General features: G+C 43.2%; 1 protein-coding gene across 2 annotated transcripts in view; it reads left to right on the forward strand.

Annotated features, from left to right (window-relative positions):
• Positions 1–16,262, forward strand: part of CCDC102B (coiled-coil domain containing 102B) — a 361,276-nt gene extending 345,014 nt beyond the window's left edge. For both annotated transcript variants that reach the window (XM_048840158.2, XM_075125326.1), the window contains exon 9: positions 5,857–16,262. In XM_048840158.2, coding sequence (XP_048696115.2) covers positions 5,857–5,974 — 118 coding nt within the window. In that variant the 3' untranslated portion in view covers positions 5,975–16,262. The remainder of the gene's footprint in view (positions 1–5,856) is intronic.
• The last annotated feature ends 2,864 nt before the right edge of the window (positions 16,263–19,126 follow it).

Here is a 19,126-nt window from a genome sequence, read left to right on the forward strand (position 1 = left end):
GTTAGGAATCTGGAAATGGGAGACCTACTAATGAGCTGTGAGGGAATAGTTGGGTGTAGTGAGAGTGGGATTTTCACTGTATGAACCATAATATGTGCCTAATTGTTGAAGAAGAAAAAGAAGTGGCACAAGTGGATTTCTATACTTGCAGTTAAAAGCAAGAATGTTAGAGAAAAGATTTGGACACTTTCTTTTTCTGAAACCTATTACCTACAGTAGATATTATTGCCACAGTCATGTTAAATTAACCCTTGTAACTTGAGGTGTCAGCACTTCACCTTAACTTGGATATGCAACTTTTCTAAACAGACAAGTTTAGATACCAAAGAGAAACTTACTTTTTCAGGCTGACTTCTGCATATGAATTTGCTCTGTAATGTGGTGAGTTAGCTGTGTTGATGAATAGCATCATTTTCCATCTATTCATAAAACTCTGCAGCTGGGGTTTTCAAAGTAGACTAAGGGAATTAGGTGCCAATTTGCATTGAATTTCAATGAGAGTTGATGCCCTTGCAGCCTTAGGTTCCATTGAATATCCTAGAACTTACTGTATATAATTGGTGTGAAAAACATAGGACATCATTTCTTATTTAAAAGATGGCTTTTGTTTGTGTGTTGTGACAATCTGAATCTAAAAAAGACAATATACGTGTTAAGCAGCAAAATACTGAGATTTTGATCTATTAATTTGGTAATATTAAATAAAATCCATCCTTAAAGATCTATGGGTAAAGTAAAAATAAAAAGACACCTGGTACCTCCTTGTAACTGTTTTACTTCTCCTTACCCAATGGTCTGCTTTATTATAAATTAGGGATCAGTGCTTTTTACTTTCTATTTGTTTGCTTGGAAAACTCTACTGGCCCTGAAAGCCCTTGCACTTGTCCATCAGACTTGATTGGTCCGATGATAATGAAACCTTAATATTCTCATTCTGATTACATCTTCTAGTTTTTGCTTCCCACTTCAATTCCAACATAACTTTAGCACTCGAAAGCTTACAAACCACAGAGTGAGAGATTAATTTTTTGTAACATTCGAAAGTTAGTTTTCAAACTTCCAGATGATATGCAGCTGTGGAATTGGTATCTATCTCTAGCAGTTTTTGAGATAGCAGCCACTATCATGTCAAAATGTAAGTTGGGATGGGGTAGCAGGCAACGAGATAGTAATTGGACTGATGTACATTCATACGCTATCTCACAACCTCACAAGGTTTGAAATAAATGCTGTGCACCATTGGAAAGCTCATTGTAATACCGTTGCAGTGATGTATAGCATATGTTGCTAGCCCTGCTGCTCCATGAGATATCAGACTTCAGTACTGTCACAGTCCAGCAGTGTGTTTTTGGCACCTGTCCAGGGCTGAATAGAGTGAGTCCCAGACCTCCACCCATGTAATTTTCATTCCAGGACTATAAAGTAATTTCTAGAAGTAGTGACTCCAGGAGGCATTTTATGGACTGATACTGTAGCATGTTAAGTAGTGTTTTGAGTACCAAAAAATTTAACCTGCAGGTGTTTACCTGTGACTTCCTATTTGGAACGGTGATATGTGTACTTATGAAATGTGATGCCTTTTGTTTTCCATATGTACATTACTTTGGGTTATTTAAACCAAATTTAGCAAAAGAACTAGACATGAAAAACAGCATAGAGTAAATAATCCACATCAAATGACTTCCAACATGTTACGCCTAGACTAGAGAGAGCTTGATTCAGACTCTCATGGGAGAAAGGAAGTGGGCGGATGGAAGGAAGGTTTGAAACAGTAGCATACCTGGTTGAGGTAAAAGGGGAGATAATGAAGAGACACATTGAGCAGCTCTTAAAAGATAAGCATTCTGAATGGGTAAATGGAATTGAAATTGAAGCTGGCAACCATGTAATTACTGGGAAAGAAAATTATTATGCTTTTTATAGGCCTGAAGATTATGTAGGTAAAAATATTACTGTACAAAGTCAAACTCACATGTAGAGGAGGAAATGGAAAAGGAGAATATGCCAAACACACTTTCTTATGAGTATCTTGCTGCTTAAAAAAAAAAATCCCATATAAGTCATTCTTTTACACTCATCTTTTGTCATTTTTTTAAGATATGTAGCTAGGAAGCTATTATGGATTTTGTCTCCTGGGTAGTGCATATGATAGAACTCTCCCTAGATGCAGAGTACAGTAGCCTTTTTGTAAAGAGCTGCAGCCTGCTTTGTTGGAGATGTACCACACAAAAACAATCTACCAAAAAAAGTATTTTTTTTAAATTAAAAAATCAGAAACAAAACCCTTCCCCAAGCAGAGATTTAATTCTGAATAATAAGAAGAGTCAGAGACTCCATGAAGTCCACTAGTGATTTTGCAATTGTTTTCACTTTTACATGGAAGGCTTTCAGACAATAAAGGTTTTATCCTGTGGGCCATACATCACTCAAGATAAAATAAGGTAAGATAAGCCAGGCTGGAGTGCAACGCAAGAAGTTCTTGCCACAGTTGTTTTGGTTTTGGTTTGTTTTTTGTTGTTTTTGTTTTAAACACAATATTAACGCATAGTATCTGATTTCCAAAGCCTGTAAACTGCACCTGCACAAAAGTAACATTTCAGTAACCTGCAAAACACAATGGGAGCTAGAACCACAAGTGTAGTTCCTAATTGTAAAGTCCAGAATTTCTTTAGGGAGGGGTGGGGAGAACGGGAAGAGGCTCACTCTTCAAGCCCCAGTGATAATTCTACTGTTTATTAGAAAATAAAGCAATTAAACTGTGATCCTATTCCACTCTTGGGAGGCTAAGTCTCACTAGTCTCAATATTCTGCCCAGGGGGATTGTGCCTGGCTCCTACATAAACTATGGAGGAAAAACTCCTTAGATGCTCTTTCCCACCACTGCGTTCACAGCTATGTGGGGCTGCCCACAAGCAAGCAAATATAGTGTATTTATTACATTTGTTTCTAAAGCTGAGAAAGTTTAGAGCCTATTTAATCTCCATTCTTTTTCACTGGTGGAATCAAAGCTGATGATACCTGCATCTGCACCTGAAGAAGTGGGTTTTTTACCCACAAAAGCTAATGCCCAAATAAATCTGTTAATCTTTATGGTGCCACTTGACTCCTAGTTGTTTTTGTGGATACAAACTAACACAGATGATGCTTTGCTTAGGTATGTTTTTATTACTCATTTAAGATTTTGAATTTAGTTTACTAGCAGTAATAGTAATTTGAATCTGAATTTGTGCTGCGATATTGGGCAACTACTTCTAGAATAACTGTGCTGGCCTTGTCAAGGTTTCTTCCCCACTTTGAACTCTAGGGTACAGATGTGGGGACCTGCATGAAAACCCCCTGAGCTTATTTTTACCAGCTCAGGTTAAAACTTCCTCAAGGTACAAACTATTTTATCTTTTGCCCTTGGACTTTCTTGCTGCCACCACCAAGCGTCTAACAAATATATAACCGGGAAAGAGCCCGCTTGGAAATGTCTTTCCCCCCAAAGTCCTCCCCAAACCCTACACCCCGTTTCCTGAGGAAGGCTTGATAAAAATCCTCACCAATTTGTACGGGTGAACACAGACCCAAACCCTTGGATCTTAAGAACAATGAAAAAGCAATCAGGTTCTTAAAAGAAGAATTTTAATTGAAGAAAAAAAGTAAAAGAATCATCTCTGTAAAATCAGGGTGGTAAATGCCTTACAGGGTAATCAGATTCAAAACATAGAGAATCCCTCTAGACTAAACCTTAAGTTACAAAAAGACACAAAAACAGGAATATACCTTCCATTCAGCACAGCTTTATTTTATCAGCCATTTAAACAAAACAGAATCTGACGCATATCTAGCTAGATTACTTACTAAGTGACTCCATTTCCTTTCTGTTCCCGGCAAAAGCATCACACAGACAGAGAGATCGTTTGTTTCTCCCCCTCCCCCCCCAGCTTTGAAAGTTTCTTGTCTTGTCATTGGTCATTTTGGTCAGGTGCCAGCGAAGTTATCCTAGCTTCTTAACCCTTTACAGGTGAAAGGGTTTTTCCTCTGGCCAGGAGGGATTTTAAAGGTGTTTACCCTTCCCTTTATATTTATGACAGGCCTCATCACAGAATCTCTCCATTAGCAATAGACCATTTTCATAGCCCACTCACTCTGATTCCGTAAATGTTCTCTCTTAAATAGGACATTACAGCAGTAATATATAACACTGGCAGAGAATCAATAAAAGGTACTTCAGACCTGTTACGAGTATATATTGCAAATACGGAAAATAAAATTGAGCTAAAAACATTTGATATCTGTGCCATGCACTCCATTTATACCTCGGTAAGGATTAACTTAAATAGAACAGCAGTCCCAGTAGTTCTCACAGAGTAGGAACTGTTTTTGATTTGATACTGCAGGTGGTTGCAAATCAGTGCAGTAGTGGGTCCAGGGTTTTCTTCTATATTAATAGGTTAGGAGACATTTTGCATAGTGTCATTTATTATGGATTGGTGCTACCATTCACAAAGGGTCAGTATTCAAGTTTATTAGTGAAGGTTGGCAAACATATTTTCTTTTACGGATACTTTCAAATACTTGTTCTAAATATTCTAAAAGTTATTAGGCAAGATATTGATTTTACTGTTGGTTCACAACATATGTAATTGTATTAATGCAATTAAATAATTGAATAAAATGAACATCTGTCTCTACTAATGCATTAAAAATATCAGAAGGACAGGAAGCCTTCAGCTAAATTTTATACAAGTATCAGAGCAGCCTATTAATTTGGAACTATAAATAAAAAATATAGGCTAGTATTAATGGAATTGACTGTGTGTTTCTATTAGCCAGACGTATTTCTTTTTTAAAGGTAAATTATTTGCTATTGAAAATGTAACATCCATATTCCTGAGGGAACAGAATGTCATTTGTATCATTTAAGCTCATATCCCTGATTTCCAACTGACTTTTTTCAGTTTTAAATTCTGGTGATAGTCTCCCTTTTTGTGCAAAAAAGTATAAAGTGGCATTGTGCAGTGTTGCCTTGAATACCGTCAAGCTAACATAAATGCTGATGTAGTCATATGAATATATGGAATAGCATCTCTAATTTGGTTAAGTGGCAAAAGCAAACTACAACAATAACAGGGTATTGCTAAGTAATTTCACTGTGTCTCTGTACTAGTGAATTAAAATAAATGAATCCTCATCAACCTCATTTTTATAGGAGGTTTCTTTGTAATGGACAATAGTTATTAAAGAATGAGAGTTAACTGTAATTTACAAAATGTGAACCTGGACTCTCTGTTGTTGAGCAAAATGCTGTAGAATGTATCAAACCCAACATATTTTTTTCAGGATGGTTGTTTCTGCACATTTCCTGGCTCCATCCTTCCCTTCAGACACTAAAACCTGGTAAACCAGTGGCTTGCGGTATCTTAATTATTTAGGTGCCTTATTATACCTTCCCACACATACCCAAAAGAAGGCTCAGCAGTTGTTGCTCAGAATAGATGAAAAAAATCATACACATTCATACCACAGTCCAAAAATGCCATTCAGTAAATAAAGGGTCATAGTCATCGCAAAGTAAGTAAGCAAATGTACATACCCTGCTTCTTGTTCTAAAAGATGATTTCAGATAATTTAATCTAAAACAGTATCTCTTTTTCCTTAGGTGCATTAAGGAATCAATTGTTGGGGGAAAAAATCCAATATGTGCCCTAAAGTTAACTGAGCTGCAAAATTCCTGTCTGATATAAACTTCTAGTGCTCTACACTTGAGTGATAACAAAACTTTTTCTTGGAAGATATTTGATATCCTGTTTTAAATTTACAATTGGCATTTCTGATTTTTTTTTTCTGGTCACACACTTTGTTTCCTTTCAGGTTAAAGAGACAGCAGAAAGTGAGCTCTGGATTTGGGATCAAGCAAAGTTCCACGTATGATGCTGGCGACTCCACGGAGACAGTGAGCAAAGATGAGGGGAGCCAGCATGCTTCATAAAACAGCCCTACAGTGACAAGACTAACACTGGTTTCAGAGGAACAGCCGTGTTAGTCTGTATTCGCAAAAAGAAAAGGAGTACTTGTGGCACCTTAGAGACTAACCAATTTATTTGAGCATGAGCTTTCGTGAGCTACAGCTCACTTCATCAGATGTGACTAACACTGATCATTAGGAACAGAGGAAAACTGATAAAGATTTAGAGGAAAGAGACACCTCTGAAACACATGGCAGATCTGTACAAAGAAATATGACATGCATTATTTCTAATATAGTATTCAGGACTCATATTCATATTACATTAGACTCGCAGGAAATGTACTTGCTTCGATGTGTACCAAATCTGAATTGGAGTTTGCAGTCGTGCATTTTTCATTCTCAGCTCTCTTGATTGCTGTCTCTTAAAGCAAAAATCTGATTTTATTTACTGTGGCAATGTCCTAGTTTATCATCAGACAAACTGAATTCAAAACACACAAGGTGAAGGCTATCTGGTTCAAATTTAGTATTGTCCAGAGGACAAGGCAATGAACTGGGAACCAGGAGACTTAAATTCTAATCCATGCTTTGATGCTGACCTTTTCTGTAAATTTGGGCAAGTCACTTTGCTCCTCCGTGCCTCAGTTTCCCCACCTATATAATGTTAGAAGTGCATACATTCCTTCATAAATGTATTTGAGGTCTATAGGAAAAAGCCTTATAAATATTAATATTCATTTAGATTTCAAATCACCCCTCCTCTTTTATTTTTCCTGCTCTTGCCCCAGCCTCTCCCCCCACATACAAGTGCATGCATACAAACATGTACATATCAGCTTATTTTAAGGGCTTAACTGTGCTTTTGTTTAAATATCTGTTTTATTAATTCTGCGTGTTTAAGTATTTAAATCATGTTTACGTATCAGTAGCTTTCTTATGTGAAGTAGCACTCTAAGCATTAGGACTTTCAAAATGACAAATTTTGAAAGCTTTGAAATACCATTCTCTTCAAATGTTAAAAAATGATGTGTAAGACCAGCATTTCTCAGCCACTGGGTCAGGGATATTCTCTAACAGGGTCAATAGCAACTGCCCTGGGGTCATTAATAGGAATATGAAAAAAAACCTACAAGTTTTGGTTCATAGGGATTCTATAGACCTAATATGACAGTTCTGCAGTCCCTTAATTACAGTGTGATGCTGTGTCCGTATGAGCCTGAAACTCCAAGAGGAATTCTTAGTTTCCTATTGAAACCAACAAGTCTTGCCACCCTAACTCCACTAGCACATTAGATGCCCCTCCTCATTTTCCTTACAGTGGCCTACAATCCTTCTCCCTTTCCCATGTCTACATGGGCACCTGCCTGGCCTGCTCCCCGTAACTGCTGTCTTTGGGGAGTTGTGGGGAATAGTAAGATTGTCTGCTGTCCTTTCTCAGACATCCATAGCTGGTGCCCATGTTCTCCCATGGGGTGGAGGAATACATTGATTGAGACAGGTAGTTTTTAAACACAATTTCAAATTTGTGGGAATTAAGATTTTAAGAATGTTAAAAATAGTGATTTTGCTTTTTTGTCCAAACTGTCTTTCCTCCTGTCCTCCCAAAGCAGACTTCCTCACTGTTTTGTTGCCTAGACCTCTTCATATTTTGATTCAGAATACCCTTTTCACTCTTACAAGCACAGAAGGAAAGAAGCGAACCATAGCAGATAAATTCCGTGTTTTCTGTTTATGTACATAGGCCTATCGCCATTAGATGAGCATTGTGTTACAAATAATATTGATCAGATTTTAAAATATTTTCTCAGTTTAAATTAGCCATCAGATAATTCCATGTTCTTCTATCTTTTCCACATTTAATGGCCTGAATTCCATATTAGATTTCAGAAGAGAGAGAGCTTTCAAAACACTAAAACTGCAACTGTCATTTACTTGACGTGGCTTTTCCTTAGTAACTTCTTCATGTGCAGCTACATATAATACACGCTGGTGTACGCACTCTCGCGCTTGCTTGCTCTCTCTCACTGTCACAGCAGCAATAAACTTCTGTAAGGCTATCCACCAAGAAACCTGCTGGTGTCTACAGGAATTATGCCACACAAACAGCCTGCTTTTTGTTCTATTCCTGCCTCTTACCCACTCCCAGTTTCTCCAAATACCCATGGATATTCAAAGGCCCAGACTTTGTGGGGAGAGATGTGGCAAATTGTTTCCATTCTTCCCTTTTTGCATTATTTCAAGGGTTTCTCCATCATTTTTACTTGGATTTCTGTATCTCCATGCCTCTTAGAGAAGGAGAGCAGATGTCTCAAAAAGCCAATTGTTTTGCTGCCACATTTTAAAACTAGAATGGGTAAAGCTTAGAAAATTTAGAGAACAATTAATCATGCATTGGCAAAGGGATAGTCTTTTCCATCTGGATTTTTCAATTTGTGATTGAGAATCTGAAGATTAAAAATAATAGAAATTTAAAAAATTGCAAGTGAAATTGAGTTTCCATCCAGTAAACATTATTCTGTACACTATATTTTTCTTGCTGGAAAACTACTGTGGACAACTCACCACAAAATTAAAACATCACCGACTGTTCAATACTCTGTTCTGATCTTACTCATTCTTCAGATGTTGTGAATAAATGAAGACCACTTCTTGAGTCCCCCTAAAACTCCAGTTACTGCAGCTCAATGAGAATCTTTGTGTCTACTCAACTAAATTCATCACAGTCCTAAGTGTAATGCAGCCATAGTGAAAATGTCAATATGCAAAATTTAAATGAAAAGCTAACAATTGTTTATTCATTTTAAAATACTTTCACTTCATCTTAATAATTACATTAATGCACTTAGTAATACTGTAAAGTCATGCAATATGCTTAATGTTAAAGCATGGTATTCCTTAAAATGTTGAAAAAGTGTTTTCTCTGACAAGATATAAAAATTAGTTTGTTATACAATGTGAAAACCCTAGAGGTCCAGCAATTGGGCAAAATTCTTAAAGTTTCAGGAGTCATATTCAGGATATTTCAACTTCTCTCATTAAACCGTGAAACCAAAGCAACTGGCAGTACTAATAGGGAGCTAAGGCTTTGTGATTATTCCTGCCAAACCTCAAATGGTGAAAGGTGCAAGAAAAAGAAAACAATAATTAGTCTTCTGAATCCTGAGAAGTACTTAAGTTGAAGGCAACTGACACAGTCATTTGGAAACTAATTCCCAACAATCTATCTAAGCACTACATCATAAATCTTTGGTATGTGTTTGCCAGTTGCCCCATTGCAATACAAGTGGTGGTCACACTGATGTAGTGCAGCTGGACAGTCCAAGGGTAGTGGTGGTAAGTATAATTCTCAAGTGGTGCTCAAGATTAGAGCTGAATGAATAGTTCACAAGACATTACTTCCCCAGCCTGTTTAGCATCTCTTCCTGTTCATGGAATATTTATGAGAAAATGATGGTTCTCCTTCAAGTGCTTGTTCATCTCGATTCCAATCAGGTGTGTGCACACGCACACATGCATGGTAGCTGGAACATTTTTCCCCTAGCAGTATCCATCAGGTAGGCCTGGGCACCCCCTGGAGTCACAACTTTGTGGCGCTCAATATAGAGCCCTGTCGACCCACCACCCACTCAGTTCCTTCTTACTGCCAGTGATGGTTACTGAAACTTCCCTGTGCGACAAGCGCATTTTGCAGTTTCTTACATTGTTCTCCATTAATTTTCCATTGTTCGTTAATAGTTAGTAGTTCATTAGTGTTAGATAAGTTTCCTTTGGTGGGGAATCCCCGCCTACCCTCTCCCAATGCCAGGGTCTCCGGGCTTCAAAGCCTGTGAGGCCTACAGCAAGTGTATTCCCAGAAGCAATCCTCATACCTCATGTCTAGAGCATTTAGGAGAGGGCCATCAGAAGGATCATTGTGCCATTTGTAAGACCTTTCGGCCCAGGACTTTAAAAGATAGAGACCAGTGCCTGAAGGTCCTGTTGATTGAGGCAGCATTCTGCCCCCAGCCCAACCCTGGGTCGACGGACCCTGTGCCAAATACCTCCTCCTGAGTGTGGAGTGCTCCGGCACTGTCAGCATGACAGTATCCCAGTAAGGACTCACAGGACTGTCCCGGCTCCACTTGCAGCTCACATGCCGCATGCAGGCACTGTTCGCAATCGCTGGTTCCACAAAATAAGAGGCTGAAGAGCGGTCGATTTCCCACTGTTAGGCCTAAAGAGCCTGCCGCTGTTATACCCAAGTCGGGCTACACCAGTGTTGCTCCACCAGTGATGGTCATGCCGACTCCTGCCCACGGAGAAAGGTGGTTGAGTCTGGACCTTCCTCGCTTGCTGAGGCCAAGCTGTGAGCTGCACCTTCCTTCAACAAGATGACCCTCCAATCTCTGAGCCCCGTGCACCACTCCCCAGCACTGGAGCACACCCAGCAGCCACGCTGATCCCCGAGCCCTCGGCGTGAAAGCTCGGTGCCTAGAAGTACCACTCCCCCATGGTCATCGTTTTCACAGACCTCGGAGTTGGAGTCACGCTTCTATCGGTCCCGGAGGAGTAGGAGCAGATGATCCATGTTTGGGACCAGCACCCTTACCCAGCACCATGGCCCGCCCAATGGCAGCCCCTGGCGCAATGGCCCTTTTGGACTCCCTGGGCCTTTCATCAAAGCCACGGCCACAGCCAAGGGTCTCATTCCAGGGCGATGTTAGTGGCCTCAGCCTCATTTATACCCCCGCCAGCACCACCGGCACCAGTAGGGTGGGGGTAGGCCCATTAGCACCTTATGCTACCATCTCAATGCCTCCAGCATAACTGTCACTGGGCCTGGGGGGTCCCAGCGGCCCCAATACTGGCGGGGACTCTGGCACTGGTGGCTACGTTGGCTCCGGCACCAACAGCAATTCCGGTGCCGATGGCAATTCTGACCTTGAGGATGACATCTGCACCGATAGCACTTTCGGCACCAGCAGTGCCTGCGTCGGTGTATACAGCCCCTATACAGCACGACACCATCTAGGCTGGCATCGGCCCAAGAAATCTAGGTGCTGCAGGATGTCTTGGGTGCAGAAAGAAGGGAGCAGCCACCCCTCCCGTGAGTCTCTTCTTCATTCTCACCAGATGAGGCATTGGAGGGCTTGGCAACAGCCCCAGCCTTGGAGGACAACAGTGTTCTGCAGCAATTGTTGTGGAGGGTTGCCCAGGGCCTGGGCATTCAGGTGGAGGAGGTAGTGCAGGATGCAGATCCAATGCCAGACATTCTTGCCCCCTCTGAACATGCACGTTTTGTCCTGCCCCTCATAAAGACTATCTCTGACACCACAAAAACTCTGTGGCAGACCACAGCCTCATTGCTCCCTACGGCTAATCCCTAAAAAAGATGCTACTTTGTGCTGTCCAAGGGTTACGAGCATTTATACACACATCCCACACCTGACTCTCTCGTGGTCAATGCTGCCGACCAACATGAGCGTCAGGGCTTTCAGGGATTTTCCCTGAAGTATTGGGAGGAGAAAAGGCTTGACCTTTATGGGAGAAAGGTCTACTCCACTGGAGGCTTACAGCTCCACGTATCCAACCAGCAAGCCATCGTCAGCATGTACTCCTACAACACATGCTGGGCGATGGCTAAATTCACGGAGATGCTCCCCTCGGACTTGCATGGCATTGGTTGAAGAAGGGAGACTGATCTCAAGGGTGTCCCTTCAGGCGGCACTTGACAGGGCAGATGCGGCCAATGGGATTATGGCCACAGGAGTAGCTATAAGAAGGGGCTCATGACTCCAGGTTTATGGCCTCCCTATGAGATACAGTAAACCATTTAGGACCTGCCTTTTGAGGGTGACTCTCTCTTCTCAAAGAAAACTGACAAAAGGCTAAACAGCCTTAAAGACTACAGAGCCATCCTGAGGTCTGTGGACCTCTACACACCTTCAACTCAGTGGAGACACTTTCGTCCGCAACCTCTTCAGCGGTTCAATCATCAGAACTGCCAAGAGGGCTCCAGGAGGAGAAATCGGAGCGGCAGGAGAAGTCCGCATCAACCCTCTGGCCAGGGCTCAGGACAGTCCAAGCCATCTTCAGGGCCAGACTGGCCTTTTGAAGGCACAGTCGAGGACGGCACACCAGAGCGAGATCTGGTTCTACCGTATCTTACCTTTTCATCCCAAATATCCCCTTTCTACCATGCGTAGTCCCGTATTACTTCAGACTGCTGGGTGCTCCACACGGTAGAGAGGGGATACTCCATCCAATTCTGTGGCCTCCCGCCCTTTCACCCCCCTTCCCCGTCCCTCTTCAGGGACCCCTCTCACAAGCAACTCCTCATCCAGGAGGTGCACTCACTCCTATCGCTAGGGTCAACAGAAGAGGTTCCTCTGGAGCAGAAGGGCGAGGGCTTCTATTGTTCTATTGTTTGTTTCCTAATACCGAAAGCCAAAGGCGGCCTCAGGCCCATCTTGGACCTGCGAGAACTCAACAAGTTCATGAAGAAACTCAAGTTCTGCATGGTCTCTTTGGCTTCCATCATCCCCTCACTGAATCCAGCAGACTGTTATGCCATCCTCGACTTGAAGGATCCATATTTTCATATCACAATCACTCAGACCCATAGAAAATACTTCAGATTTGTGGTGAACAATACCCACTACCAATTCACAGTCCTTCTGTTCAGCCTGTCAGCAGCACCTTGAGTCTTCACCAAGTGCATGGCAGTCATTGCCGCATTCCTGCTCAGGCACCAGGTACAGGTGTTTCCGTACCTCGATGACCGACTGATCAAAGGCTGCTCCAGGACCCAAGTGGAAGCTCATGTCAGACTAATCAGAGCCATCTTCAACAACCTGGGTCTCCTAAATGAAGCAAAATCGACTCTGTCCCCCATCCAGAGGATAAAGTTTATAGGGGCAGTACTGAATTTGACCCAAGCTTGGGCATACCTGCTGGAAGCAAGGTTTCAGGCCCTGACAGATATCATTCAAGGCCTCAGACAGTTTTCCCCACCACAGCAAGGAACTTCCTGAAGCTTCTCGGACACATGGCTGTCTGAACCTACATGGTACAGCATGCCAGACTCAGGCTTTGATCTCTTCAGTCATGGCTCGCGTCAGTGTATTGTCCAGCTCAGGACAGCTTGGACAGGATCATGACCCTGCCTCGCCCAATCATTGACTCCCTCATCTAGTGGCTTAACCCTCAGGAAGTGTGCTCAGGGGTTCCCTTAACCTATCCGCAGCTGTCTCTCTCACTAGTGACGAATGCATCAGACTTGGGCTGGGGAGCTCATCTGGGAGACTGTAGGACCCAAGGTCTCTGGTCTCAGGCAGACCTGGCTCTCCACATGAATGTCAGAGAGCTAAGAGCAGTGCGCCAAGCATGCCAGACCTTCCATGAACATTTAATGGGTCATTGTGTATGAGTTATGACAGACAATACAACAGCAATGTTCTATATCAACAAATGGGGGGGGGGTGCATGCTCCTCTCCCCTGTGCCAAGAAGCCTCCATGCTGTGAGACTTCTGTACAGAACATTCAATACACCTGCAAGCGTCGTACCTCCCTGGGGTACATAATGAGCTGGTGGACCACCTCAGCAGGTCGTTTCATGCCCACAAATGGTCCCTTCATCCGGACATCGCATTCTCAATATTTCAGAGGTGGGGCTTTCCCCAGATAGACCTATTTGCCACGCGACACAACAGAAAGTGCCAGCAGTTCTGCTCCTTCCAGAATCTCATCTCAGGCTCTGGAGCGGACGTGTTCCTCCTTCTATGGGGATGCTATCTCCTTTCCACCCATACTGCTCATTCACAAGGTACTTCTCAAGTTCCGGAGGGAATGAGCTCAGGTCATATTGATAGCACCAGCCTCCTAGATGTCAGTGGAAGCTCTGGTCACCCTTTCATTCTTCCCAGATCTTTTGACGCAAGATCACGGTCATCTTCAACATCTGAACCTCAAGTTACTTCACCTCATGACATGGAAACTCCATGGTTGAACCCGATGGCGCTTTTCTGTTCAGACCAGGTTAGGCAAGTCCTCCTTGGCAGCAGGAAACCCTCTACGAGAGACCCCTACCTTGACAAGTGGAAGAGATTTTCAATCTGGTCGGCGCAGCGCCATTCGTTCCTGATGCTAGCCTCAATGCCACTCATTTAGGACTACCTCCTCCATCTGAAGCAGCAGGGTCTTTCATTGTCTTCAGTAAGGGTGCACTTAACCGCCATATCGGCCTTCCATCTGGGTGCAGAGGGCCGCTCGGTGTTTGCTAATCCTATGGTCAGCCGATTTTTAAAAGGATTCAGCAGACGGTAATCTCACGTCTGTCAGCCTGTCCTCATCTGGGACCTCAACCTGATCCTCTCTAGGCTCATGGGAACACCATTTTAACCGTTAGCAACATGCTCCCTGCTCTACCTCTCTAACAAGGTGGTGTTCCTGGTAGCAAGAGCCTTGGCCAGGAGGGTGTCTGAGCTAAGGGCCCTAATGTCAGAGCCTCACTACACCCTGTTCTATAAGGACAAGGTTCAGCTTAGGCCTCATCCTACTTTCCTCCCAAAGGTTGTGTCACAGTTTCACATCAACCAGGACATTTTTCTCCCAGTGTTCTACCCAAAGCCTCATTCCAGTAGTGGGGAACAGAGACTCCACTCTCTGGATGTCTGCAGGGCAACCAGCCTTTTACATCAAGAGAATGAAACCATGCAGAAAATCAGTCCAGTTATTCATGGCAATGGCAGACAGAATGAAAGGTCTGCCGGTGTCATCACAACATATCTTGTCATGGATAGCGTCCAGTATTCGTGAGTGCTACAATCTGGCAGGGGTTCCTGCACCTCCATCACTGCGCCCTCCACCAGGGCACAGGTTTCATCAACAGCGTTCCTGGCTCAGGTTCCCACACAGGAAATCTGCAGAGCAGTGACGTGGTCCTCCATCCATACTTTTGGCACACACTATGAGATTACCCAGCAGGCCAGAAACAATGCGGCCTTCAGACGAGCAGTACTCCAATCAGTGGAAGACTTTGACCCCACCACCTAAACTTGGGCTTGTGAGTCACCTGATTGGAGTCGACATGAACAAGCACTCGAAGAAGAAAAAACTGTTACCTTCTCGTAACTGTTGTTCTTTGAGATGTGTTGTTTGTGTCCATTCCAATACCCACCCTCCTACTCCTCTGTCGGAGTAGCCGGCAAGAAGGAACTGAGGGGGGTGGCAGGTCAACAGGGCTCTATACTGAGCGCCATGAAGGCGCGACTGCAGAGGGCACTCAGGCTGACCTGACGGATGCTGCTAGGGGAAAAATCTTCTGGTTACCATGCATGTGTGTGCACACACATCTAATTGGAATGGACATGAACAACACATCTCAAAAAACAGCAGTTATGAGAAGGTGAATAACCATTTTTTTCTTCAAATGTACTCATTGTTCACATTTATTCAACACCTTTTTTTTTTTTTTTCAGTCTGCACATTGATACGGTTTCAAGTGCCCAATAATCAGTATTGGGATTCAAATTCTGTTGCTTGGCTGTGATAGGTAACATTTTTTTCTGTTCCCTAACAGGATGAGTACTCAGCTGCGTCCATTAGGGACAGTTATACATGCAAATAGGAAATTTTATTTCAGCAACTACTTAAGCATGTAACTTTGATATATTCTGTCTGTGACTAGTCAGGCCAGTTATTTTAAAACTGGCCAAAAGAGCACAAAAAATGCAGAATCATGACTAAAGTGATCTTAGCTTAAAATTTCCATAAATATCTGTTCATCATGGACCTAATCACCATAGAAACAGAACACCTCATCATCTTCAGTTGTGAGCATTCTTACAATACCTTTGTGAGGCAGGGATGTATTATTAACCTCATTTTGCACATGGGAAACTAAGGCACAAAGAGATTATGACTTGCCCAAGGTCATGCCGGAAATCTGTGACAGAGCTAAGGAACTCAGGACTCCAAAGTCGTAGTCTAACATTCCAGCCATTTGGTAAACTTTCTTCATCATATAGAAATACATTCAGTACTCAACTCTACTAAATGCAGATTTTTGAATCCTTGATCTCACATGAAATTGCTATAGTTAGTGATTTATAAATGTTTATTTCTCTAGAAGCTTACTAGATGTTAACAAATATAAAAAAGAATATTTACCACATATGAATGGGTCATAAACACTGCTCATACAGTAATGGGAAGCCATATGAGTAATCTTCAAAATAAAGTGTACTCTTCTAATGACAATCTTAGAGATCTGTTCTTTAGGAAGCTGCTTATTCTTAGGGATCGGATATAATTTCATACATGTATAAAGTGTCCAAATATCAGAATTTTATACACAATAATGAAATTGTTTGATTAGTTATTGGAGGAACATGTTTGAAACTTTATATCGGGGTGGGCAAACTACGGCCTGCGGGCTGGATCCGGCCCGTCAGGGCTTTGGATCTGGCCCATGGGATTGCCACCTCCATGGCACTGCGGGCTCCGTGCCGCTCCCGGAAGGAGCCGGCACCACATCCCTGCGGCTCCTGGGCCGGGGGCGGGGGGGTGGGGTGGCAGAGGGCTCCGCGTGCTGCCCTTGACTGCAGGCACCGCCCCCTGCAGCTCCCATTGGCCAGGAATGGGAAACTGAGACCAATGGGAGCTTCATGGGAGGTACCCTCAAGCGAGGGCAGCACACGGAGCCCTCAGCCCTCCCTTCCCCTAGGAGCCGCAAGGACGTGGTGCCATCTGCTTCTGGGAGTGGTGCGGGGCCAGGGCAGGCAGACAGGGAGCCTGCCCTCACCCCGGTGTGTGCCACTGCCACCCCAGAGCTGCTCCAGGTAAGCAGCGCCAGGCTGGAGCCCGCACCCCGAACTTCTCCTGCACCCCACGTCCCAATGCCCTGCCCTGAGCCCCTGCTGCGCCTCGCACCCCTCCTGCACCCCAACCCCCTGCCCTGAGCCCCGTCTTGCACTCCTCCCTGCACCCCTGCCCTGAACCCCTTCCTGCACCCCAACCCCCTTCCCTGAGCCCCCTCGTATACTCCACACCCTCCTCTGCCCAAACCCCTGCCCTGAGCCCCTTTCTGCACACTGCACCCCCTCCCACACCCAGCACTCCCTCCTGCACCCCAACCCCCTGCCCCTGTATGCAATTTCCCCACCCAGATGTGGCCCTCGGGCCAAAAAGTTTGCTCACCCCTGCTTTATATTAAACTTGCTTATCTTTTTCAGAGGAATAATAGAGAGAAATGCTCTTTGGGGAAAGTTTGATCTATTTTGTATTTCTTTCTTACTTTGAAGGATGGCCCCCACAACTTCACCTGCATGGCTGCTTAAATATTTTTATGAGATAAATTCCAAAACAATGTTTATCCTATTGTCCACCTGATGGCAAAATAGAGTATTTTGGTGGGATTCTGTGAAGTGCCTCCAAGACAGGTATCACAGGACTCTCAGTTCAGGAGAAGGCAGGGGCTATAGTGGCTTTAAGTCACTTCTATGTCCTCCCAGTCTTCAAATTCCCATATTTCTGTGGTGCAACCATGTTCCCCTCCCCGCGAGTACACTTGTGAGGGGTCCTCAGTAGGCAATTCACAGCTATCTTCCTCAGTTCTTGTGAAGGAAAAATATTTGCATATACTGGATCAGTAAATGTATTCATGGATAATCCTCCCACAGCTGGACACAGGGATTTTAGGACTCCTTTATAACCCCCCAGCCCTTTTACCTGGTTTATAGGGCCCAGGCCAGGAGATAAGGCTTTTTAAACAGTAAAGACCCAAATAACAGAGGAATAATCAGAACCAAAAATTTAAAATCAAAACACTCTTCTTTTCAATTACTAGTCTGAGTGATATATTGAACAAACATAAGCATGTTAAAGTACAAATGTAATTATGTTGGCTCTTTTAATCACTAAGAGAATATATTCAAAGTGGCTCCATTTTGGGTGCTAATTGATCATAATCAGAGAAGGACTCTGCATAATGAACCTAGCTCCTGACACAAATGGATATCATAATTCTTAGGTTATTGCCATTTGAAAGGGGGAAAATACAGCTAGGGAAAGGACAAACAGACCTGTGCCATTTATCATTTAAGTTTTGTTTTCCATGGAAGAAATTGTAGAAAGAAAAAGAGTTTGTATATACTGAATCAGTAAATACATCAGACGACATCAACTTATTTGCTGAACTCATTAGCCAAAAACAATGCCTATAGTATTTGTACAATGCACTGTATTTCTTTTATTACAAGTGGATTGGTCTTCCAGTCATATAATCAATATGAATATAAATGGATTCAACATCCAGTTTTCTGCATAGTTTCACATTATACATTATTATACTCCATTGGTATCGAATTAGTAGAACTTTTAGTTAAAGGCACAGTCTTAGAGATGTGTTTGGCCTCGTGCATTTATTTCTGCAGACTATGGCAGTGGAGTCTCAATCACTATGGGTATAAGTCAGAACCCATTGAAGCCAATCCCAAAACAATTCCCAAATAAATAGTATAGAGCATTATTGTATGGGTCACTTGAAAAAGCCATAAGAAACATATTAAAAAGTCAGAATTCAGGAGGGTCTGGAATAAGCACATTGCTGTTTCTGCACATTAAAAGAGACCATCTCAAGTGTATTTTGAAAAGGGACTAGCAAATTAGAGGAGTAATCACACTGAATCACATTTACTGTATTGATGTAAACCAGTCTGTAGGGAGGCAGAGTGGCCTCCCTCCGAACTGGAGTGTGAAGGACCACCACACTTTCCTGGGTGGGTGGAGCCAAATCTGCCCCTCCCCCTCTCTGGAAGTACCAGGTCAGGACGGGAGAAAAGGAGAACCCTGGAGCTCAATTGCTGCTGAGCCACTGGAGAAGAATGGACATCTCTTCTAGGGAGCGAACACCTCTGCAAGAGCCCAGCCCAGCCCCAGAGTGGACCAATGCCTTGCGGTCAGGGGAGGCAGACAAAGACATTAGGGGGGGAGGGATAGCTCAGTGGTTTGAGCATTGACCTGCTAAACCCAGGGTTGTGAGTTCAATCCTTGAGGGGGCCATTTAAGGATCTGGGGCAAAAATTGGGGATTGGTATTGCTTTGAGCAGGGGGTTGGACTAGATGACCTCCTGAGGTCCCTTCTAACCTTGATATTCTATTATTTTATTCTATTCTATGATTCTAAAACCCTG

The sequence above is a fragment of the Caretta caretta genome, chromosome 2 (assembly GCF_965140235.1).
Source record: "Caretta caretta isolate rCarCar2 chromosome 2, rCarCar1.hap1, whole genome shotgun sequence".
Classification (NCBI taxonomy): Eukaryota; Metazoa; Chordata; order Testudines; family Cheloniidae; genus Caretta; species Caretta caretta.